This window comes from Budorcas taxicolor, chromosome 1 (genome assembly GCF_023091745.1).
Source record: "Budorcas taxicolor isolate Tak-1 chromosome 1, Takin1.1, whole genome shotgun sequence".
Lineage (NCBI taxonomy): Eukaryota > Metazoa > Chordata > Mammalia > Artiodactyla > Bovidae > Budorcas > Budorcas taxicolor.
The window spans coordinates 16,144,758-16,169,519 of record NC_068910.1 but is presented as its reverse complement, the minus strand read 5'-3'; the positions used below and the strand labels follow the sequence as shown (position 1 = coordinate 16,169,519).

General features: G+C 36.3%; 1 protein-coding gene across 1 annotated transcript in view; it reads left to right on the top strand.

Moving 5' to 3' along the window:
• The first annotated feature begins 2,809 nt into the window (after window positions 1–2,809).
• Window positions 2,810–24,762, top strand: part of TASOR (transcription activation suppressor) — a 49,612-nt gene continuing 27,659 nt past the window's right edge. The window contains exons 1-11 of the mRNA XM_052639799.1: window positions 2,810–3,422; window positions 11,352–11,497; window positions 13,550–13,642; window positions 14,421–14,493; window positions 15,056–15,147; window positions 15,607–15,768; window positions 17,086–17,210; window positions 18,465–18,496; window positions 19,231–19,336; window positions 20,142–20,245; window positions 20,322–20,425. Coding sequence (XP_052495759.1) covers window positions 2,810–3,422; window positions 11,352–11,497; window positions 13,550–13,642; window positions 14,421–14,493; window positions 15,056–15,147; window positions 15,607–15,768; window positions 17,086–17,210; window positions 18,465–18,496; window positions 19,231–19,336; window positions 20,142–20,245; window positions 20,322–20,425 — 1,650 coding nt within the window. The remainder of the gene's footprint in view (window positions 3,423–11,351; window positions 11,498–13,549; window positions 13,643–14,420; window positions 14,494–15,055; window positions 15,148–15,606; window positions 15,769–17,085; window positions 17,211–18,464; window positions 18,497–19,230; window positions 19,337–20,141; window positions 20,246–20,321; window positions 20,426–24,762) is intronic.

The window sequence follows — 24,762 nt, the reverse complement described above, 5'->3', positions numbered from 1 at the left end:
TCTTTCAAAAATGTATTTTTTTTAGTTAAGTGGTGCATTTTTAAAAGCTGTTGATTTATTTGGCTGCATTGGGCCGGGTCTGTGTTGTAACCTGAGAGATCTTTTAGTTATGGCATTCATCTAATTCCCTGACCAGGGATGGAACCAGGGCCCCTGCGTTGGGAGTGCGGAATCTTAGACACTGGACCACCAGGGAAGTCCCTCCTATTTTTAAAATGAAGAGTTGAACTGGATTTTTTTTTTCTTTTTCTGTTTTCAATGTAAAATGGCAATTGTGGTCCCTGCATATTTAGTTATATACTACCTCACCATTCTCTAGTTTATTTCTGCAGTGGTGTTTTGTCTGTTACTGAGGGTAGGGGACAATGTAGATTTTATGTCTTTTAACCTTTGGTAGCTCTTGCTTCAGAACCTTATGTATTACTGGTATTACCCTTAACCCCCCAGCCCCATGGACATACTGGGTATCTATTGATATATGCATATGGCTTCCTGGTGGCTCAGATAGTAAAGAATCTGCATGCAATGTGGGAGACCTGGGTTCAATCCCTGGGTTGGGAAGATCCCTTGGAGAAGGAAATGGCACCCCACTCCAGTACTCTTGCCTAGAAAATCCCGTGGATGGAGGGGCCTGGTGGGCTATAGTCCACGGGGTCTCAAGGAGTCAGATACGACTGAGCGACTTCACATTAATGAATCAACAACAAAATTACCTTTTAGAGATCCTAACACCTGAGTTTCTGATCTCCTGCAGCCTCTACTATCAAGTAAAGCCTTTTCTTCCCAACTTCAAGGGTAACTTTTAACTTAAAATAACATAGCATTTTTGTGTCAGCTTGGCCCTAGTATTTTTATCAGTATTTTAAAATGTTTTTACATTAACTATTTACTAAGAGGAATAATTGTTTTATATTATACTCACTTTCCTATGATATACTGAGCTTATTCAAATAGGCTGGGCAAGTCATGAGCAGCTTTTCTTATAAGCTGTGAAACAGATATATTTATCACAGGACATTGGAATCCAATTTTGCTACTGTCCTTAGGAATGCTCTTTAAGTAGCAGCCACCGGCAAGGCCCAGGGTTTTATTATCATTAAACATTTAGTCAGTCAACACCTGGAGTTTGAGCATAGAGATATGGGTCCCAATCCTGATCCTACTGCTTGGAGATGGAGCAAAATGTCAATCCTCATTTCTCCATATATAAAATGCATAAAGATACCTCTAGAGCTGCTGTGAATATTAGATCTTAAGCAGGCAGTGGGAGGGTTGTTCAAGAGGGAGGGGACATAAGTATACCTATGGCTGATTCATTTTTATGTACGGCAGAAACCAATAGAATATTGTAAAGTAATAATCCTCCAGTTAAAAGTTTAAAAAAAAAAAGCAGGCAAGGGCTAGTACTTTATTTAAATAGACCTGCTTCAGATTCTCACTTTATTAAAATTTGTTGTCTTGCAACATTTTATCTCTTATCTATATAGTTGATTTACAACTGTAGTAAATGAACTGTAGTTGATTTACAGATTCTTCTCTATAATAGGTTACAAGATATTGAATTCCATGTGCTATACAGTAAATACTTCTTGTTTATCTATTTGATATATATAGTGAAAGTGAAGTCGCTCAGTCGTGTCCAGCTCTTTGTGACCCCATGAACTGTAGCCTACCAGGCTCCTCCTTCCCTGGGATTCTCCAGGCAAGAGTACTGGAGTGGGTTGCCATTTCCTTCTCCAGGGGATCTTCCCGACCCAGGGATCGAACCCAGGTCTCCCGCATTACAGGCAGACGCTTTAAACCTCTGAGCTGCCAAGTGTGTTTCTATTAATCCCATACTCCTAACTGCAACACTTATTTTAAATTGTGCATAATAGCATCTTCCTAACATCTGTTGTGAGGATTTAATGTACATAGTATACATAAATCGCTAGGTACAGTGCCTAGCATATAGAGAGAATGCAAGAAATAATCTCTGTATTCACCATGGCCCAGATAGTTTCAACCTAACCAGCCAAAGCTATTTAAAAGGTCTTCTAACTTGACTGTCTAGTTGTTTTCAGGTAAAACGATCGCTTGCTGTATATCTTTTAACGTAGCTGCAAATATTTATATTTTTCTTTAATATACACTAGCTACAGGAAAACTGAAACAGCCATGGAAAATCTAAAAGCCGGCAGTCCTTCTCAAGCTCCCCAGAACCAAATCCTGTTAACATTAGGCTGTGAAGTCAAATCAAAGGACCAAGGAATTTACAGCTTGCTGGAGGCGTGCCACCGGTTCTAACCCTTATAGATAAAAATGGGGGGGCGGGGCGGGTGGAAGTAACCTGTTGTAAAAATGTAAGATCCAGTGGGAATAACAGGTCACTGAAGCGGGCCCCCGTGGCTTTCAGGCTCTTATCGCTGCAGTCACTATCATATCACCACTTCAAGCCTTTATATATGCATGCAAATATTTCACAAAGCCGGAATCATCCCACAACCACTGCCTCTATTCGGTTCTGGCCGATGCAAGTCGTGCGCGGAGAAGAGAGGTAATCTTGCCCGGAAAGAGGCGACGCCTGCGTTCCCAGGACTTGGCACAGCACGCCTCCCTCGCCTGCAGCACTGGCCGAACGCGCTCCGGGATCTCGCAGCTCGCCATGAGACCCACCTAACCCGCAGCCGGGAGCGGCGTCGAGGTACTCGTCGGGCGTTGCGGTTGCCCCTTTTGGCGGGCTCCGGCGCTCCGAGACTCCGCCCGCTGGCGCCGTCTATCCGCACCCGCGGAGGCGGGCGCCGCGTCTTCATTGGCGGAGCGCTCCGTGATGGCCCCGCCCCCTCCAGGCCCCGACGCCAGCACGTTGAGTGGCGGGGGCCGGCTGAAGAACTGCCCGAGCGAGGAGCGGCTCCCGGGGCCGGGAGGCACGGTTGGGGCGCCCGCTTTAGGGCCCCCGAGAGGCTGCTGGGCGGGGATAGCGGCCCGCGGCCACGGGGGGAAGGGGGTCGGTGGGCTGAGAGCAGCTTGGCGGCGAGGCCGGCCTGCCGCCCCTTCCCCCCACCCCCGTCGACCTTGTCGGCCGAAGCTTCCCGGAGCTCCTCACGCCGGCGAGATGGCGACTGCTGCGGAGGCGGAGGTCTCTCCGCCGACGGACGCGAACTGGGAAAGTGGCGGCGGCGGCGGAGACGACGAGATGAAGCAGACGCTTCCGGAGCTTGAGTCCTCCCCACAAAATGGCGGCGGCCTCAGCATCGCGGAGCCCGGCGGCGGCGCCGGGCCTGAGGAGACCGCGGCTTCCGAGGCCGCCCCGAGCCTCTGCCACGAGCAGCCTCAGGACTCCTCTGAGGCGGGCGCGGCTGCACTGCCCAAAGGCCCCGAAGAGCCCGAAAGACCCATTAGGAGGAGTTTTCAGATCCCCAGGAAGAGCAGAGAAAAGAAAGGTGGTGCTTCCCCTCTTTCCCAACCCCTCTTTCTCTCTCCCCTCCATCTTTTCATTAGAACCTCTCTGTCTCCTTCCCACACCCATCCGAGACACGTAAACACGCATGCAGCGCCAGCCGCCTCTCCCCTCAGCCTCGGCCGCCCAGCTGCTGCGCTTGGTGCGAGAGGAAAGCGGTGGAATCACGCTCCCTGCTCCCCCTCTCCCCGTGGAAGTTGGAAGTAGCTGTTTCGAAGCTTGTCCGTAAGGCTGCAGCTCCCAGAGAGGAAAGATGGTGCTCGGCGCCCCTCCTTCCCAGCCCCTGAAGGCAGAGAAGCTGATGTGTCCTCCTCTAAAGATGCTTCTGAGACGTCTCAATGTGGAAATAACCCCTGGCCATGGATTCTGGGGCTTTCTCCAAGGCCATTGCATTGCGAGGACCACAAGTGCTTCTCCCTGTGGAAATTCTTCAGCTCTATGTCTACTTGAAATTTGAGCGATGTCAGCGTCTTCCCTTGTTTAGAAATCTCCGTTAGATGTGATTCATGCACACTGCCTTTTTCCATCACACTTCATTTCCATGTAGTTTTTTTGTCCCCCGCCCTGTTTTTGAAGCGCTAGATAGGGCTCTTTTTAAATCCAAGCCTTAGTTTGTTTTTTGTTGTATCTGAAAAGATGGGGAAGGTAGGTTCTTGGTGCAGTAATTTCCCTATGAAAAAAACAGAGGTCTTTTGCCCAAGAGTCACCGACTTGATTTTGCAAATGAGAGAACTTCAGGAAAAAAATTTTTGAGAGATCCAGTCTGGTTCGTGGAACAAAAATGGGAAGTTACATTAACAACGTATTAACAGCATTACGTTTCTAAAATTTTATGCCATATTGTGACACCTTTCTCATCGAGGAAATTACCATTTTCTGTTTTTAGAATACAATTTTTGACCATCCAGTGATTTGGGGTGCTCTGCCTGGATTTAGTCAATTTAAAGCAGGGTTTTTGTTTTTTTTTTTTTCCTGTTTTAGTGCGTGGTTCCGTTTTTCAGATTTACTTTTAAAAGTAGTAGGAATTTTCTTATTTGTAGGAAACGTTTTTTATTTGTAGCTTGAGTCTTGGTAAAAAGAATCTTGAATGAAGCATGTGCTTCCTCTCTGCACGTGCACAACCGCTACATTTGCACAACTGAAATTGATAGCCTTTTGTCAGTAAGATACGGACAGAAAAGTCAAGTTGTTAATTTCTGTTTGGATCAGAACGCCAAGGGAATTCTTGGTGTGAGAAACCAGGCTGAGAAAGATGAAGTTAAGTCCGCTAGCATGAGGACTGTTTCTAGAAATATCTTTTGAGTTAATGTAATAGATGTCAGGGTTCAAGAGGATTCTTTAAGGGTCAGGATCCATCAATTCTTTTGGTTTATTTAGTTAAGATGTATAGTCAATATGAGGAAAATTATATTTCAGCCTAAGTTATAAATTGGTAGAGGATAGGTTAAGAGTAGATTTAGATGGGCTCTTGATTGTAACGTTGAAATAGCAGCTTGAACTTTTTCCTTTTTATATTTTTTTTTAGCTTGATAACAGTTTTGCAGTCCGTTTTCTAAACAGTTTTAACCAAAACATAAGGCACGATGTACCTCATTTTAACTTCTCATGGGACCAGAAAATTGGCCTAAAACCCCTGTTCTGTTTGAAATGTGGGATGGCACTAGGAACTGTTGGCTAGTGTGTGTATGGTTTTTTTTTAAATATGTCCAGAAGCTGCTCTAAAATAGATTTCATTGGAACACACTAAGAGATATACTTGAGGAATTAAGAAGTATAAAACCTCATTTTCTCCCCAGAGTCTCATGCTCCCTTGGGGAAAATTGGTATTTTACATTTTCACTTAGAGGCAGAGGCTGTTACCTTTCTCCTCTCTGGAAGGTTTTGGTAAGGAAAATATAACGTAAACTTTTTTCATGTTTAATGAAAATGAATAATTTTTGACTTATGTAAAGTTTTACACTGAGCAGCAGCTGTTCAAATAGTGCAATAGCAATTTAAATAGAGCTTTTAAAACTTAAATAAAGTTTTACCATTGTGGACTTCATCCTGCCCACCGTGAAGGGAGTTAATACTTAGTGATGGAATTTCATAGAAAAATTCAACTTTTCATTAAAAAAAAAACAAAAAACAGCTTTATCAGAAACAGTGCAGCAGGTTCTGCTAGTTTCCCACTTGATCCCCAAGTAATACCCTCTTGGAAGACTTGGAAGGTAACACTTATGTATGGAATTTGGCTAGGTGTTCATGCTGGTCATCTGAGTCTTTTATCATGAATATGAGATACCTCTTCTTTTAAAAATTTTTTAAAATATTTATTTATCTGTTTGGCTGTGGCAGCTCTTAGTTGTAGCATGTGAACTCTTAGTTGCAGCATGTGGGATCTATCTCCCTGACCAGGAATCGAACCCAGGCCCCCAGCATTGGGAGCCTGTAGTTTTAACCACTGGACCACCAGGGAAGTCCCTGTATACCTCTTCTTGAACTTTTCTGTATCAAGGATTCTGTTGCATTCGTATTTTAATATGGCAGGACTTTGCTTGTGACTGCTTTTCCAGTAAAAATAAAGATTAGGACTTGTATTCTTGGTAGCTTAAAGATAAACTTTTGTAAGTAGAACTTGCCTTTTCTCGGTCATCACAGTAGGAGAACATCCAAAATACTGCCATTCTAATTAAGTGATAATAATGCAAACACTTCATAGTGCTTAGTAAGTTGTAGGCGCTGTTCTAAGCAGTTTATATGTATTAATTAAATCTAAGTAATCCTATGTGGTAAGTGCTATTCCCATTTTACAGATGAGGAAAGTGAACTACTGAGGTAAATAACCTGCCCAAGGTCACACAGCTAGTAAAAGGTGGAGTTGGAGTTTGAACCTAGGCATAGAATACTTCTTTCTTTTTCATTATAGAAAAATTATGGGTTTTTTTTTTAAATTAACAACTATTACATTCAGTGATGTTTAGTATGTCTTCATCCTGGGAAATTTTCCGATTGACAAATTATGTTCATTATAAAATTAATACATGTAATCAGTACTGACAGATAAATGATCTGTTGACTAGAGTAAAATTTTACTCTTTGATTATTTGTTAATTCTTTTTACTTACTGGACAGGCTACTCTGTGCACTGTAAGGAGGCACTGTTACATCTTACCAAATTGTGGAATTGCATTTCCTCAGTGAGTGTTTCACTGTTGCCTTCTTTTACTCTAGAATCTAGTAGTTTAAGTCCTCAAAATCAGTAATTGACATAATTTTTCTGTTCAAAGTTCTTGGGAAGTGACGTAGTGATGATTGACTTTCTGGAAAATGTTTATTGGTTAGTGCTTTATGTAGGGAACAAGATTAGCTGCGCTCATGCATCACAGACTAAATGATCTCATGCATTTGTGTCCATACTGGTCTAGTTTAGGAGAATTAATGACCAGTTCTCCCAAGTCCCCATCTTTTCCCACAAAATTTGGAATTATGTTTTTGAAGACTTTGGGATTAAGTGTCTTAAGGAAATTTGCATGATGTTTTTAAGTTTTATATGAATGACTTGGTTCCAAGTACCATAGGTTTCCATAGGCAGAAGTAAATCCGAGCCGTAAAGTATAGGCAGAATTCAGTCATCCACATAAAACATTTGATAGGAGCATACAAATTCTAAGTAATGGAGGTAAACTCTGACATATTCCCCAGTCCAAAAAGGTCAAGTTTCATGTTTCTTATCTCTAGAATTCTAGAATGTTCATTCTTAATTCTACACTTAGTGTCAATTGTGATTTAGAGATGAATCATCCATTCCTACAGTTATTATGTCTGTAGTAATAGACTGGAGAAAAGTGACTTTTAAAATGTGAGGAACAAATGGATATTCATTGTATTTTAGTCATTAGTAGACATCAGAGATGGATTCAGAGAGAATTGCAGACCAATGTGATTGCCAGCCTACTCTTATTTCCTTTTCTTCCATGAATTACTGTAAGTTGAAATGTATATTTTATATTTTCCATTGGTATATTTTTGTTATATTGGTCCATCTTATTTTAAAAGTTTAGCTTGTTTTTACACTTAGGTGTGTGTATATGTCTATATATCTATATATATTTTTTTACATTCACATAATCTTAATACAAACACAAAGATTGGCATTGATACTAAATAAGTTAATAAAAGTAGTTGAGGAAAAATGTTTCTTTGGCTGAGGAACAAAGCTATTTGATCTTAATTTTATGTCTGTTCAGTTAAATTTAACATTGAATTCTTAGTATGTTTAATATGTTTTGTATGTTGCAAGTAATATAAAATATTCTAGTTCTGATTTGATGGTACAATCAATTTCCTTATTTGACTTCTATATCTCCAAGTACCTTTCTAACTCTTGCCTTGAATCCCATAAAAACACATCTATAAAAGGGACTTCCCTGGTGATTCAGTGCTTAAGACACTGCATCCACTGCAGGGGGCACAGGTTCAATTCCTGGTTGGGAAGTTAAGATCCTGCATGCCATGTGGTGTGGCCAGAAGGGAGGGGAAAAGAAATGATGAAACACATTCATAATCTGTTTTGTCAGTAGAGAAACCTTGTTAATATCAGAAGTCAACTCAGTAACTTACCTTTCTGATAACAGATTTGTTGGAAAGCCTGCATATGAGCAAAATTATGTATTCCTTAATGTCTAGAAGAATTATGACTGCTGTTAGTTAACCTTTATAAACCAAAAAAAGGGTGTTAGTTATGGCTTTTGACCCTGTTACATGCATTAAATGAGAAAAATATTAAGAAATAAGATTTAAAAGTAGACAAAAGGGTAGAAAGAACATGCTAGATATCAAATTCTTTTTTTCTTATAGCTAATATCCATATAGCTAATACAATTTCTTGATCTAAATAAAGAAATAATTCTGTTTTTCCAGCTCTTGGAATGATTGGTTTCACCTTTTATATACCCGTTTACATCTTTTCTTTTACTTACAATTCAGGATACAGGTTTGCAGCTAGGGAGACTGTTTTGAATTCCACCTACCCTATTCATATATTAACCTTGGGCCAAGTTAAGTGTTAGCTCAGTTTCATTTGTGAAATAGCCATATTGAACTTCATAGGGTGGTTTTGGTGATTAAATGAGATAATGTATATAAAGCCATTAGTACATACTTGAAAAGGAATAATGAGTCGTTAATGGTTAGACTCAAAAATTGTCAGAATCTGGAGAATATTATATGGGATACTGACTTCCTTATGTGAAATGGGTGATTAATATGTAAAATGTTCTGTTTCCCATTTGGGTAGTCATAGATTTATTATTGCCTCAGATGATGATACTATGACATCTATGTTTTCTTTAAAAGAATTGACAGGATGTGTTGATCATATACATGCTTCAGTGGTTATTAAGGACAAATAGACCACCAGGGAATGTTCTTTCAGAACATTTTACATTTCTGAACTACCATTACTAGCACATTGACTTGAAATCTTTAAAAATAGTTAACAGCAAAATTTTATTCTCCTAGAAAGTGATAATTGGGAATAAAAATTAGAAATTATAACTCTAGCCTAACTACAAAAGCCAGTTGAGATATTTGAAATACTTAGGATATAAGTATTTTTTGTTAGACCTAAAATCTTGCACCTTTTTCTAGTAAAAAAAAAAAAAATTCACAAGTGTTTTCACATTGGCAGACTATTTGAGTACATTTGAGGTGACTCTAGGACATTGCTTTGGAATGAAGCAAATGTTAAGTACTTTTAAGATTGATTTGAGAGTTAATTTCTATATACATTTTTATGGTTTAACTGATATCTTTCGCTTTTGGTTAGATTGATGGTGGAAATAGTGTTGTAATATCTAAAAAAATTTTATGTAGATTAGTAAAATATCATAGAAATTTAAAGCCACTTGATACTTCTTTTTGTCACATTTTTAGATACCTGAAGGCACTTGTTAGTTTAGAAACATAATCAATCATGTATAAAATCCATCTTTAAAAATCATGCTTGGGTTATTTTGGATGTGAAAGCCTGTAAAAACTACTCCACATGCTGTTTTCCCTCACAAGTTTTTCCAGTTTAGTTGGGGATAGACGCAAAGATAAAACATTTTCTCCTACAACATTCTGTAAAACAGATTCGAATTGAGAGAATGGATTTCTCGCCATTTTTTGAGCTTTCATTATGCTTTATAAATCACTGAATTGTTCAATTTGTGAGACCTAATTTACAATGACAACAATGATATTTTGGTAGTTTAGAACATATTTGTATTTAGTATAAGAAAAAATCTTGACAAATTTTATTTTCTTTTTTTTTTTTTAACTCACTTCCTCATTCATTCAACTTGGGGCCAGTGCCCCAAGTAAAGGGAATGAACAAGGCAGTTATAGTTCTTTCTCTCATGGAGCTTGCAATGAACAGATTATTGAGTATATCCATCTGCTATAAATTTGATTATAGGACAGTTTTGTATGTAATAGTTCTTTTTGAGTGTTGTCCCCCCCACCCCCCACTGTTTACTCCTGGTGTCTTTGTTGCATTATTATAAGTAATGTTGATTTTATACCCACCCGTCACTTTAGTGTGTAATTCTGAAGTACTAGGAATCGTTTGTTCTGCACACATTCTCTCATTGAAAGCTACTGCTTTTACAGAAACTTTTGTAATATATACATTGTTTGGTAAATGAATGGATATATCCTTTGACATTATGTCCTTTAAGGCTTAATAAGTGAATAGAGAATACAGTAGAAACAGCTACTCTTTAGTACAAGTGGAACACTGTTTCCAGTAGTGGCTTAAAGGTATTTTGATTGACATTTATTGATTCTTTATAAGTAGTGTCTTGAAAGAAATTAAGGTTACAGCATATAACATCTGTGAATAACAATGAAAGTGGTTATTTTGGGTTTTGGGAAAATGTATATATATATGTACACTTGATGTTTGAAGTTTATAAGTCACATTATTTCATCCACAAGGTGGAAATTTGAGGTTATTAGGCTCCTGATTAAAGAACAGATTGAATATTTAAGTATTTTTTAAAGTTAAAAGGAGTGTGTAGTAGTTGGCCAAGTGGGGAATAAAAACTTAACCATCTTACTTTGCACCAGATGCTGTGCTTAGAGCTTTTCCAAGTGTTGTCTTATATGGGTGTATGGCATTGTAGTGGTTATTAGGATAGCTCGAGTTCTCCTTTTTACTGAAGAAAGTAATGAGCTTACTTGGTTAAGTTGGTTTGCTTGGGGTCTCTCACAAATAAGTGAGAGTAAATACTAGAGCTGATATTTGTGTCCAGGTTTGACTCCAAAGTCCCACATCTTTCCATTTCACCAAGTTTTCATAGTAAATATCCTCCCTCTTGATGTTGGTAATACAAGAAGCTAATGGATGCAACATGTTATGCTAACGTTAGCTTTAAAAACCAGATAGAATAATTTTATTCTATAGACACCTAAATGGCTTAAGTGTTTTTATGCTTTTACTTATGGCGTAACCATTTAATTTGCTGAAATAAATGGTCCTAGACATACTACTTAAGTGTAACATAAACTAAGAGTTGAGTTAATTTGAGTTTATGCACAGCTTCTTAGGAATAATATACACAGGCGTCTTTAAGTAGTTCAGGTTGCCTAGTGTAGCATCTGCTAAGTTTTGCCAAATTATAACTTCCTTTTCTGCATGTGTGATGCCAGATGCTCATTCCTATAGAGTTTTTTCTTCAATGAATTAATCAGTATTTCTTTTACATGTCACAAAACACCCAAGTAATAGGCAGCTAGACTTTTTCTTCAATTAACTGTCTTTTGCACTTCACAAAATAAGATAGCCCTGATAATTTTTTTCACTATAAGTTATATAAAGGCCACAAAAATATAAGAAACTACTTTTAAGATGGAATTTTAAAATTAAAACTGTTTTTCATTTTAGCACTTTTTCAGCCATTAACTCCAGGCTCTCGGGAATTTGAAGATGTTTTAAATATTCTCCACTCATCTTACCTTGAACCAACTTCAGTAGCAAATTTTAACTACAGGCGTGCTTGCTTGATACATAACGAACTTTTGGAAAAGGAGGTATGTTTTAGATTGTGTCTTTTGTAAGATTCTTCAGAACCAGTTACCTTTTACCTTTTTACCTTTTTAAAAAAAGCTGAAGTTCTTAGGAAAGCCAAATTATGAAAGGGAAAAACAGGTTTAAATGACGTGCTTTTTCCCCTAAACACTGTTGATATTGCACTGCATTTATCTGTGTGTTAAATTAATGTGTTATTGTATAAAATAACTTCTTTTACTAAAAATGAATCTTAAGCATAGTGATAACTTAGTGTTTAATGGCTTCATTATAAATTCATCAGAGGGCTTTTTGATCTTTCAGGCACATGTTAAGTGCAATCTCAAAGAGTGTGTTGTGTCTTAAGTTCCAAGGTTAATGAAATAAAATGCGCATTTATTTTTAGGATATGTTTAATTTTTCCCTTAATTATTGCCAGGTAATTGAATTTAATGTAATATCATTCGTAGAAATTCTTAGTGAGAAAGTGAGAACAAAGGGAAGTATTTGAGCCTTTTAGATAGTGAATTAAAGTTTCATGTACAAATTAGAATACTGTTTGAGTTTTGGTTTAGGAAAAGCCATAGTAATCTTGGAGTTAATACAAATGGCATGTTTGGAAACATTTGATGTGTATACTGCTTTCTGATGTACATGAAATGCTATTAATTTTGTACTTTTAAAATTGGTTAATCCAGTGCTATCAGTATTTAACTTTGAAAGGATCCCTAAAGTAGCTAAATGTTACTGGCTCCCAGAGAAAATTAAAACCTTGGTAGTTTGATGTGGTTTTATGGTATGATAGGGATTATTTGTTAATTTATATGACAATTTAGTCTAAAATTTCGTTATATTATTGAAGATCAATAATAGCCTGAATATTGCATGTCAATCTGTTAGATACAGGCTGCATATCTTTGTGTGTCTAAAAGTGAATGCTAGCAGTTCAGGGTGACTTACAGTTCAGATGTACTTAGATCAAGTCACTCTTATGGGTATGGAGCATGGCTTATGTACTTGGCACTGAGTTGCAAAGAAATGAAACATGTTTCCTTGTTCTAATTGAGTTTATAGTCTAGAAGTTGGTCATTAAAGATTTATTAAGCCACCTACTATATGCAATGGGTCATCCTTGGTGGCTCAGTGTTAAATAATCTGCATGTTAATGAAGGAAACGTCTGTTCGACCCCTGGGTCAAGAAGATCCCCTGGAGAAGGAAATGGCAGCCCTCTCCAGTATTCTTGCCTGGGAAATCCCATGGACAGAGAAGCCTGGCGGACTACAGTCCATGTAGTCACAAAGAATCAGACACCACTCAGCAATGAAAACAACAACTATATGCTATGCACCATGTCAGATAAAACAAGAAATCCAAAGATAATCAAAATATGAACTTAAAAATCTATGGGAGGGACTTCCTGGTGGTCCAGTGGTTAAGAATCAGCCTGCCAGTGCAGAGGGACACAGGTTCGATCCCTTGTACAGAAGGATCATACATGCCATGAGGCAGCTAAACCCATGTGCCACAACTGTGGAGCTGCTCTAGAGCTGGAGAGCCACAGCTCCTGAAGCCTGAGTGCCCTAGAGCCTATGCTCTGCGACAGGAGAAGCCACTGCAGTGAGAAGTTCCTCTAGGAGAGTAGCCCCTGCTCGCAACAACGAGAAAAAGCCCATGGCAGCATTGAAGAACCATTGCAACTTTTAAAAAAAGTGTGGTAAGATTTTAATAGAATTTTAGTTAAAATTGTTCAGCACTACAGGCTTATTTGACTATATTTTAAGGCTAAAGAGCCAATTATAATGAAAAATGAAGTGCAGAAATTTCAGGGAGAGAAAAGATAATTTCCATTTTGGTAGGTTTGACATTTTTTTGCTGTGCGTCACAGCTTGTGGGATCTTGGTTCCCGGACCAGGGATCATAATTGGGTGCCCAGCAGTGGAAGTGCAGAGTCCTAATGACTGGACCACCAAGGAAGTGCTGATCTGGAATTGCTGAGAAATAAAATTCCTGAAACTCTTGACTTGAACAACATAGGCATGTGCTAAGGCATTGTTACAGATTTAATTTCATTTAGTTTACAGAAAAGCGAAGAGAACTGAAGTTTGATGGTCGTTTAGATAAAGAACTTTCAGAATCCTATGCATTTCTGATGGTTGATCGGTATAAAGTAAGTGAACTCATTTTATAAAAAATAATTGGAAAATGTTTGCATTGTAGGTTACTAAATTTACAATTATTCGGTACACTTGATTTTTATAAACTAACAATTTGTTAATATATAAATGGAAAAAATAATTTAGTAACGCAAAGTATTTCATTGCTTTGTGATTTATTTTTCAGATATGTTCATTTTTTTCTTTGATCAGAGCTATTCCCCCCCCGAATGTGCTTGATAATAAATACTTTTCCTTTTATTAAAGTAGATTATCAGGTGGGAGGTGGGAGGGAGATTTGAGAGGGAGGGGACATATGTATACCTGTGGTTTATTCATCATGATGTATGGCAGAAACTAACACTATATTGTAAAGCAATTATTCTCTTATTAAAAATAAAGACCAAAAAAAGTAGATTATCTTCTATATTGCTGATTATATGTGCTGAGAACTATTTTTTCTCCTTTGATGTTTAGATGGAGTTACTGTCTCTCCAATATTTTGCCAATAATTCTCCCTAAAAGGGAATGTTTATATATTAGGAATGTCGTGAATTCTGAGTATCTGTCTCACTTGGCATAAACAAAAAATAGATTTCAACTATGGTTACATTGGAAATGTAAACCAGTTTTACTTTGATATTTAGTTGTTATGAGTAAACTAGCATATATAATTTCTCTAATGTAAAATATAATTTAGAAGCTTGGATTTTACTTAAAAAGAGTTTATAGACTATCTTTTCACATTTTTAATGTAATGTGACTGCAAGATGACATGTTTTGTTTATTTAGGTTCAGAGCATATGTGAAAAAGGACTACAGGTGGGCCAGTCCAAAATAACAATTCTTGGCAATCCTTCCATGGGTAATCTTTTGTTCTTTTTCCATATACCTACTCCCAAATTGCCCTTTAAAGTATATTATCTAGTTTTGCTGCAGTCCTAAAAGTTAAATTCATGTATGCTTTGTCATGTTCCCAGAAAGAGAGACTAGTTTCAGGTTCTGCAGTGTAAAACCAGTTTTATCCTTTGTTTCTGATTTTGCATACTTCCAATTGAACCAGGGTTATCTTTTTTTCTTTTAATGTCTTAGTCTAGTCCTACTGATACTGAGAAATCTGATTAGTTTAATGTTTTTTCTGGTTTTATTTTTGCTTTGGTTCAATATCAGCTATCTTTACAGTCACTACATTTTTTTTTTTTTTACCGTGTGATACCTTTTATCTCTTGTAATTATCTCTTTATCTCTTATTATAATCTTAAAATATCTCATAATTTTATCTCTTAGAATATTATATAATTGTAATACTTAGGTTAAGCATTCATAATTTTATCTCTTAGAATATTATATAATTGTAATACTTAGGTTAAGCATTTGGACTTTTTATATTTGTGTCTTAATAATTCTTTCATTTGTCTCTTTACTAGGTGTCTATCTTTCTAGGTATGCTGATTTACTACAAGCTAATCCTTTGGAAGCTGGGGCAGTGGGTGATGTGGTTATTTTTAAAATAATGAAGGTAATTATGACTTTTATATTTCAATATATCAAAGATAACATTTGATTTGGATTATAAGTTTGATTAAAAGCCAGTACGTGCTTGTGTTTGGTATATAAGATACTTTTGAGAGAAGTTTGCCATCTTTAATCTGAATTACTGAACCTTAAAGTTAGCTTTCCTTTCCAACGAAAAGAATGAAAGAGGGAAATACGTTGATAATATCACTTAAGCAAGTGAAGAGTGTTGTGAAGAAAGTTTTTATTTCCTTGTATTAAACAAATTCAAAACTTTTTTCTGGGGCAGGGTAACTTTTTCTTACTGCTTTGATATTAGTAAAAAGTTTTGGCTATTACTTTATTACCAAGTATTAAAGAAAAAAACTTATAAGTGATCTGTATTCAGAGGTACACTATCATATTAATGTCATACAGTCAATGATAAAGTTTTGATAGACGTGAAAGATTTTCTCTATTTTAGGGTAAAATAAAGAGCGTATATGACCCCATGGGTGTAAAAAGTTCAGAATCTGTATTAAATAAAAGTGCTTCGGACCCAACACCAAAGCATGAATGTCATGTGTCGAAGAATGTTAATAGAATTACATCACTTCTGGCTTACAGAGCCTATGAGCTTACTCAGGTAGGTGCCTGGATCCACTTTAGTGTTATGACCTCATATCAGTTTGTCACTAAATACTTTAAAATATCTCCCTTTCAGTTCCCTCTGCCACCACTCTAGTCTAGACTTAGCACTGCCATCGTTCAGTGATTCGCACTGCTGTTTGTTCAGTGTTTCCAAGACAGCTCGGAAACGTACAGTGGTCCTCCTCAGGGTGATAGTCAGGTTCCTTAGCCTTGCTAGTTCTCCCTGCTTGTAGATTGACCTCCAGCCTGTTGTTTTGTATGGTTACTGCCCTCAGCGATCCCATTTCATCTTAGAGCCTTGGTTTCTCATGGCCTGAAAATTCCTGTCTGATAAAATATTACCCAACCTTTAAGGGAAAGTTAGCGCCCCCTGAATTACCTTAATTCTTGTCACTTTGTGTCACTGATTTGATAGATTCTATTTTTATTAGTATTTTTCTGAAATTCATTTTTTAGCTTTATTCAGATAGAATTGATTTACAGTAAACTACACATGCCTAAAAGTATAATATTTGATATCACTCATGGTTTTATATAGTGTTTGACTATAAAGAAATGTTATTCTTTTTTTAAAAAAATGTGTATATCTAAAGGAATTGTGTATAAAAGTGGTGGTGCTAACCTCTCTGGAAATGTTCTCTTTTTTTTCTCTCTTCCTTTGATGTTTTACTTTATTTACATTTAAAAAATTTATACTTTCTCCTTTGTTTTTGAAGAATCTCTGTGGGTAAAAGACCTTTTAGCAGAAATTGTATTCCCCAAAATCATCTGGACTAACGCATTGCATTGCCTTCTGGGCAGTAGCAGTGCTGTCAGCTGTGTTTGTAATCTACCACCTTCCCTGTACTGCCTTGTCTGTGGCTGGAGTCAAGAATCTGTTTTTCCTTTGAAATAATGAGCATAGTGGTAGGTTTGCTTGAGATTGTGTTTTTACTGTTTTATTTCCATATCAATGGCTTTTGTGAGCTGACTTGGAGGTTACGCCCCATTTGTTACATTTTTTTGAGGAGATTTGTTGCACATTCCCAGTGGTCAGCTCTTCAGAAGTAAACTTTTTTAGTATCCTGGCATTTGAGATACATATATACATATAATACGTGTGCGTGTGTGTGTATACGATATTTTTATATTATGAAATTAATATAAAGTATAAATTATTTTAAATAAATTGACAGGCAGTGCTTAAAGATAACTTTCCGTTAGAGGTACTTCAGTTATATTGTGTTCCTCAGATATCAGGCAGATAAATATAACATGCCACTCTAATTCTTGCCTTCTTAAGAGAGGTAACTCTGCGTTTTCTTATTTTTAGTATTATTTTTATGAGTATGTCTTTGATGAGCCAAGGCGAAGACCAAGACACGTGTGTCCATATGCAGTTGTGTCTTTTGCTTATAAAGATGATATACAAACTCAGAAGTTCGTACCTTCATCAAGGTAAGACTTGTGAATCTTACATGTCATTTAGAATCTGTCGCACGTATCCTACACTGCTGAGTTAGGAGCACTTTCCATTTTGTTTGCTTCTATTGAAATTCATTAAATACAGGATTGTTCATGACAACGTTTAAGAATTAAATTAGAAAGACAGATGTCTGGAAATAAAAACTAAAATTTACTGAAACCTCATCGATTAACGTTTTTTTCCTGATATTGAAAATTTGTGTAGTTGGTGTCAGTGCCGTTCTTTGTTTTGTTTTTGGCTGCCACACTGCCTGAGGGATCTTAGTTCTCCAACCAGGGATCAAACCCTGGCCCTCGGCAGTGAAAGTTCAGAGTCCTAACCACTGGACTGCCAGGGATTCCCTCAAATGCATTTTGGCGGGGGTGGGGTGGGGTGGGGGGGTGGTTGCTGCTCTGGGTCTCATTGCTGTACAGTAGTTCCTGCAAGCAACTCTGCAGCTGAGGTGCATGAGCTTGTTGCAGTGGCTTTTCTTGTTGCGGAGCGCAAAATGATCATCCTCTGGCAAACTGTACGTTTACTTTTTGACTGTTTTCTGTCTTCCTTATGTGACTGTAAGCTCTGTGAAGGCAAAGGTTTTGTTCTTCCCTGTAATTCTGTTATCCAGAACTGTGCCTAATAAATAATAGAAGCCTAGTAAATAACAGAAGCTTACTAAATATTTTGGGCTTCCCTTGTAGCTCAGTCGGTAAAGAATTTGCCTGCAGTGCAGGAGACCCGGGTTTGACCCCTGGGTTGGGAAGATGCCCTGGAGAAGGAAATGGCGACCCACTCCAGTATCCTTGCCTGGGAAATCTCATGGACAGAGGAGCCTGGTGGGCTGCAGTCCATGGGGTCGCAAAGAGTTGGGCACGACTGAGTGACTAACACTTACACTCAGTAAATATTTATTAAACGATGAATATGTTTAAATATGATTGAGGCTGTTCCTTCAAATCTCGTCACCATAATCAAGTAATTGACAGAGACTTTAAAGGACTAGATTCTCTCCTGATGGGTATTTTTGGGAAAATTTTTGAGGCAAGGAGGTAATTCTGATTTTTCCACATAGACTTGGGTTTATTAAATGTTATAATAAGTAATTTGTTCTTCATACTTGGAGGGAAGGATTTAATTTTTTTGTACAGTATGCCATTAAAAATAGCATTTCTATCAAGGCCTGAATGTTAACTTTCATGTTGTTAGCAATCAGTAATATTTCTCTTCTCTTTTTAAAAATTTATTTGTAGATCTAACAGCTTTAATGCAGATAGAAACACAGGTAAGATTCTTGTATTTCTTTCCTTTAGTTTTATAAATCAGAAGAATTATGTTGAGTAAAAAAGTGAGTTAAATGCTTTGTTTATTTTTATAATGAATGAGACTCTGCAAAGTATGGAAAAACTCGAGGCCATGTTAAGATGTAGCATTGACATTTGGTCATCCAAACATATGGTCTCCTTTGCTGGTACTGTGAATAGTCCAAAGAATTGTAGTGCTTTGATTGATAAAGGTAAAAAAAAATAAAACAGGCTTCACAACTCAGACTTAAGTATTAATTTCATCAGAGATTTAGAATTAAAGAGAGAAGATTAAAAGCAATATTGACATTTTCTATCTGCAAGTTTCTACACAATGAAAAGAACGCAAGTGGAACCTAGATGACATTGTGTGGAGTTCATATAGTTGACTGGATTTAGTGTCCTCTCCTTAGGAGGAAAGAGGAGGGCATTACTGTAGGTCTTGTACTGTACTGCTCCTAAGCATTCTGATAGGAGTACATGTAGGCAAATAAATTTGTTATCTTTTTCATCTGGAATAATTTTGTATGAAAAGAGATACCCCAAACAAAAATCCAATTGTTTGAATTCTCTGTAAATAGAAATGTCAAGACTTTTCTTTTGGTGATCTACCTAAACTGTGTTTCTGGATTATTTTTCCCCTTATATCTAGTAAACATGTCTTTGTTTCTGGGCTGCCGAGAGTCTGAGTTGTGTCATTATTCTTTTTATTTAGATAAATTTAACTACACGTTGTGGAAAGGACAGCTTTTAAATAAAGGAAAGCTTTTGTGTTATATTTCTCTGAGGTCAGCCACTCGTGCTTTTTTGCCTGTCAAGCTGTAAGTATGTTGTATTGTAAGAAAATAGCAATATTAGTTGCTAATTATTCAGTTCTTACTTACATTTAAAATTTATCTTTGTTTTTCTTACATTTAACTTTTACTTTGATCCATAAGAACTTAAATATAAATACTGATTTGTTTTTTAAAAAAAGATTGATTTGATAACTTGGAAACTTGGGTTTAAAAAAGCTCTCTGCTTTTCTGTTTTGATTTGCAGATAGGCTAAATAGTTATATACATTCATGGCATAAAACTTTTTCTTAGTGATTTAAATATTAAAAGTGATTTTTCAAAGTTTTGTCCTAAGTAGATACATTTTTTATTTAGCAATTTGAACATGATAGACTGAAAACAGCTTGATGTGGTGAGTTTAGTTAAAATTTATAGGCTGTTTTCAGTCCTTTGCAACATAAGTTGGAATAGAAAGATTTAAAATGATCTTTTGCTACACCACAGTAAATGTTATGGGCCCTCATAAATGGTAGAAGAGCAATTTAACTGTTCATACTTGAATTGCCTTTAATAAAATGACAGCTTTTTATTTTTATCCCTTGTGGCTGATAAAATTGGTATTAGCTTCTGGCTTAAAGAAAGAAGGTTGGTAATATTGCTGGGCTATTTAGCTACCTGTATATACGTGTGAACTTCACATATCAAATATCAAGTATGATATTAATAAATATGCTCATCTGTATTCCATCCAGATGTATGTGTCTGAGAGACAGAGAGAGTGATTGAGAGAGAATATTACTAGAGTTAAAAATACAGATAAGGCAAATAAGCCTTTTCAATTTTCTTTCAGTCCTGAGAAGTTAGATGTTGAAACAGTTATGAGTATGGATCAACTGAAACAGAAAATCCCTCCAGCACTATTTTATAAAGAAACTTACTTTGGTCCAAATGAAGGTAGAGCAATTTAATTTTATTACAGTGTATAAGAAGCAGACTTGATTTGAATACTAACTATTTTTTCTTATGTCAGTTTTGAAGAATGGAATGTATTGCAGCCTTTATGAAGTTGTAGAAAAGACAAGGATTGGAAGTAACATGGAGAGTTTGCTGCAGAAACTAGAGAAGGAGAAACTTGTGAGTTAAAGGTTTTCAGATGTTCCTCCTTCTCCCTTCGAAACGTGCATATTAATAAGTGATTATGATAATATTTCAGTTTATTTCATTTTTGCCTCTGAAAATACCACGAAGTCTCTGTTGCTGCCATTTGGTTAAAAGTGTTTTATTGTGGCCTTTGGTGCTGTTCTTTTTTAGCCGTGACACTAGATCTTCTATAGACTAGTCTTTTCCACGAAGTATCTTGATTGTGTTTTGTGACTGTGATATTCAGCAAGTACTTATTATCCTATTTTTATGCAGGGTATATAGTTTGGTGAAGAATGAGACAGACTATTTTCCTGAATTATGTGGTGAATGGAGTTACTTATTTGTTTCAATAGAGACTGTGCTGTATTTGAAGATTGAGAAAGAACAAGGCCCTTGATGAGGTTGAAAGTAGAAAAATATTAGAGGGTAAAGTGGTAGAAAATAGGGCTAGAAAAGTGTGTAGGGGGCTGGGTTGTGCTCAAATGTTTGTACATTTGGACTTGATACTACAGAAATATATTTTAAAGAATGGGATGAGATTTTGATTATGTATGTAATGTGATCAGAGCTGTGTTTTGAAAATTTACTTCGGTTTCTCTTTAGAGAATGAATTGAAAGGGGAGATGAGGTAGGAAACTACCATTTAGAGTAATGGTAAGTGTGATGAGAAAGGATAAGGAAGAAATCTAATTTAAGGGGTATTTACTAGGTAGTATCTAATTTAGTGCATATTGAGTATATTGAGTTTGGGTGGAGGGATTACTAGTTCAGGCATCAGACTGTGATGGATTCAGAAATGAATAGAAAATGGTTATGTGATGCTACTATGTATAGGTTAGTTGAAGGAGAGGAGGTGATTGCAGAAGAAGAGTGGTTATTATTCCAGGATTTCTGTTAACATGAGGTAGGTGAGCTTGTGTTCAAATGTTTAAGGGACATTTCTAGTAGCGAGGAATAGAAGTTTTTTTGCACAAGTATCAGCAGTTGTCTTTTTACTCCTCATTTTCTGAGCCTCGGTTTCCCAGCAGTCAAATGGAAAGTTGTATCAATGATTTTTTTTAGAACTTGCAACTTTATAGATGACTACATAGAATTTCATTATATGGTTATACATTTGCTTAATCAATCCGTCATTTATAGGTCAAATTACATACGGAACTTATAGGCAGAGTTTGTACACTTATTAGCAATAACTCTTTGAGACCAGCTATAAACCTGTAGGTTAGGCATCTTTGAACACACACATATGCACATTTACATATATATGGACATCCATTTACATTTATCTTTGTGTTTCTTATCCCCCCACCCCCCCACCAAGCTCATCTGTGATACAAGTATTCCTCATGATCAAAATCTATTCAGTTCCTGAGTTCATTAAGTGAAAGTTTAGGTAGTAGGTTTGGATATAATGGAATATTGGCTTATCCAAATCTGTTGAGTTCTTGAATTTCGTAGAACACATATTGTGAATCTCGACAGTGAGGAGTTTATCACAAAAATACAACATCTGTTTAGTGCCTAATAGTGAAAATCAGGATAGGAAGGATACTAGCATTTTGTTCTTCACCTGAGCAAGTATAAGGTTAGGTTTGTGGAGGACTGGGTCTTCCCAGAATCAAGAAGTAAAGTAAGATCCTCTGTCTTAGAAGGCGCAGGCATTCCATAAGGATACACCACATGAATCTAATGAACTGACATTTTGTATAGCTCCCCCCTTTCTTGCAAGCCCCGTTGGGAATTATTCTAATTATAGCTACATCCTTCATAGTTGTCGTAATAATGGGAGGTACATTAGGGACTCTTGGGTTCTAAATAATTTTATCCTGAGTACATACAGGAGATATTCTGGATCAGAGAAATTTAGTGAACACCTCATAGTAGGTAATACATGTGTTGGCTCTCCTTTGCTCTATTTCGTACCCTTAGGGCAATGCATCCAGACTCTGGTCAGTTAACTCTCTGCAAGTAGTTGGACACTCCACAGGCAAGGGATGAGATGATTTTTCCTTCATAAAGGGAACGAGGTAGCTATTTCCCTTCTGTCCTGAAAAGATATCCTTGAAAATGTAATGAATGTTAACTCCAACCTTTGGTGAATAAAATCTCTTCTGGAGCCAGTTAGCCCTCTTGGACCTAAATACCTAAGGAGATAGCTCTTCAGTCTTCCAGGCGCCTTGGGACTTAACCTAGGAACCTAATCTGTATTGTAAACTTTTGTGTGCTCACTTAGCACTTTTAGGGAGATAGGAGAATTGTATCATTTTGGATCAGAGTAGTTAACTAGGTAATTGTCTATAGATGTAATTCTTAAAATGTGTGAAGAGTGTAATATTTCTGGAAGAAATGAAAACAAACATTCTCTATATACATTTCTGCATGTCAGAAGGCTAGGGCTTTTTGCAGGGACACAGAATTCAGGAAAGTTGTATTTTCCCACAGGGATATTTATAAGTAAAATACTAAACTCTCTTTCAGTTGATGGTCAGTGAAATTAACTCTTTTTTAAAAAAAGTTATTGACGTATACTTGATTTATAATTTTGTGTTAGTTTCAGGTGTACAACACAGTGAAGTCAAATTTCTTAAAGTTGACTTTAGTATAAGAAAAAATATGAGAGAAATGTTCCTAAATGTGAATATTGTCTCTGATAGGAATATTTTGAGTCTCTTGGTGTATGTGTACAGGGTAATTTTCTCTCAGGTATACATTTAGTATATTAGATTTATTATTTAGAAGTAGAATTACTGAATCATAACATATGACTGGCTTTACAAAATAATGCATCTTATTTTAAGTGGTTGTACCAGTTTATACCTTCAGTACCAACAAGTTCCCATTAACTCATATCATCATAATTACTTGATATAGTCAGACTTTAAATGTTTTTTAATATTCCATTGCCAATTTTTCCTTTTCAGTGTCTTGTGGTTTTTAGTATGGTGATTTACAGTATTGTGCTAGTTGCAATTATATAGGATAGTGATTCAGTATTTTTTGCAGATTATATTCCAATATAGAGTGGCTTGTGTTATTAATTTGAGGAGTTTTCAGATTTATTTTGGGCACTAATACTCAGCTGTGTGCTGTAATTTTTTTTTTTCATAATTTACACTTGCCTTTCTACTTTATTCACAGTGTTTTTTGGAGAACAGATGTTTATAACTGTAATGTAATTGAATTTGTCTATCTAAATGTTAAGTACTCTTAGTGACTTGTTTAAGAAATCTTTTCCTTGCTCCTAGATCTTATAGATACTATTATCCTACATTTTTTTGCATGTGTTATGATTTTTCCTTTGGCACTTAGCTTTTTTTTTTCTTAATATATATGTATTTTATTGAAGTATAGTTGACTTACAGTGTTCCAGGAGCACAGCAAGGTGATTCAGTTATACATATACACACATATTATTTTTGAAATTATTTTCCATTATAGGTTTTTATAAGATACTGACTATAGTTCCCTATGCTATACATTAAACCTTTGTTGCTTGTTGCATATCTGGTTTATTTTTTATTAGAAATCTAGCATTCTGTTCATACTAAGTCAAACAAGTAGAATCAAAATGTCATTAATTTTTTGTTAGGCAAAAATTCTTAAATTTTGTTGAATATATATATATTATACATATTATTTATATACTTGTATACAAAAGTTTTTCTACTAGATAAAGGCCTGAGAAAGAACATCAAAAAAAGAAGGAAATTCGAAAACAAACTAAATGAAATGGGAACATTGAATATGAAACAGAAAAAGTGAAACTAGGTAAAAAGTAAAAGATAATCATATAGTCCAGGTGTTTTTAAACATAACTGCTCATTAGAAAAATATCTGGAGGAAAAAAAGCAATATCTGGGCGTTTGTATTTTTCAAAAAATTGCAAGATCATTCTAATAGGCATCTGATACATAACTTTTAAAAAAATATATGTATATATTTTTTTTTAACTTTTGTGTGATACAGGACACAAAAGGAATCCAATCTCATTTTTTCCCCCAATATGAATCTAACAAGTTGTTCCTGAACCATTTACTGAATAGTCCAGCCTCTCTTCACTAAGAAGTCTTGATATCAGATAGGGTAAATTGCCCACTTTTTTCATTGTTTTTCGAGTGTTTTACTATTTGAGATTGAGCTTATTTTTTCTTCCCCCCAAAATTTAAGAATTGTTTTTTTACTTTTTTCAAAAAATCTTAGAATAAGCTTGTTAGTTCCTCACCAATCCCCACAAAAACAAATCCCCATTGGAATTTAAAAATTGGAATTGTATTAAATCGGTAGGTCAAATTCAAGAGGATTGACATCTTTGTGATACAGTCTTATCC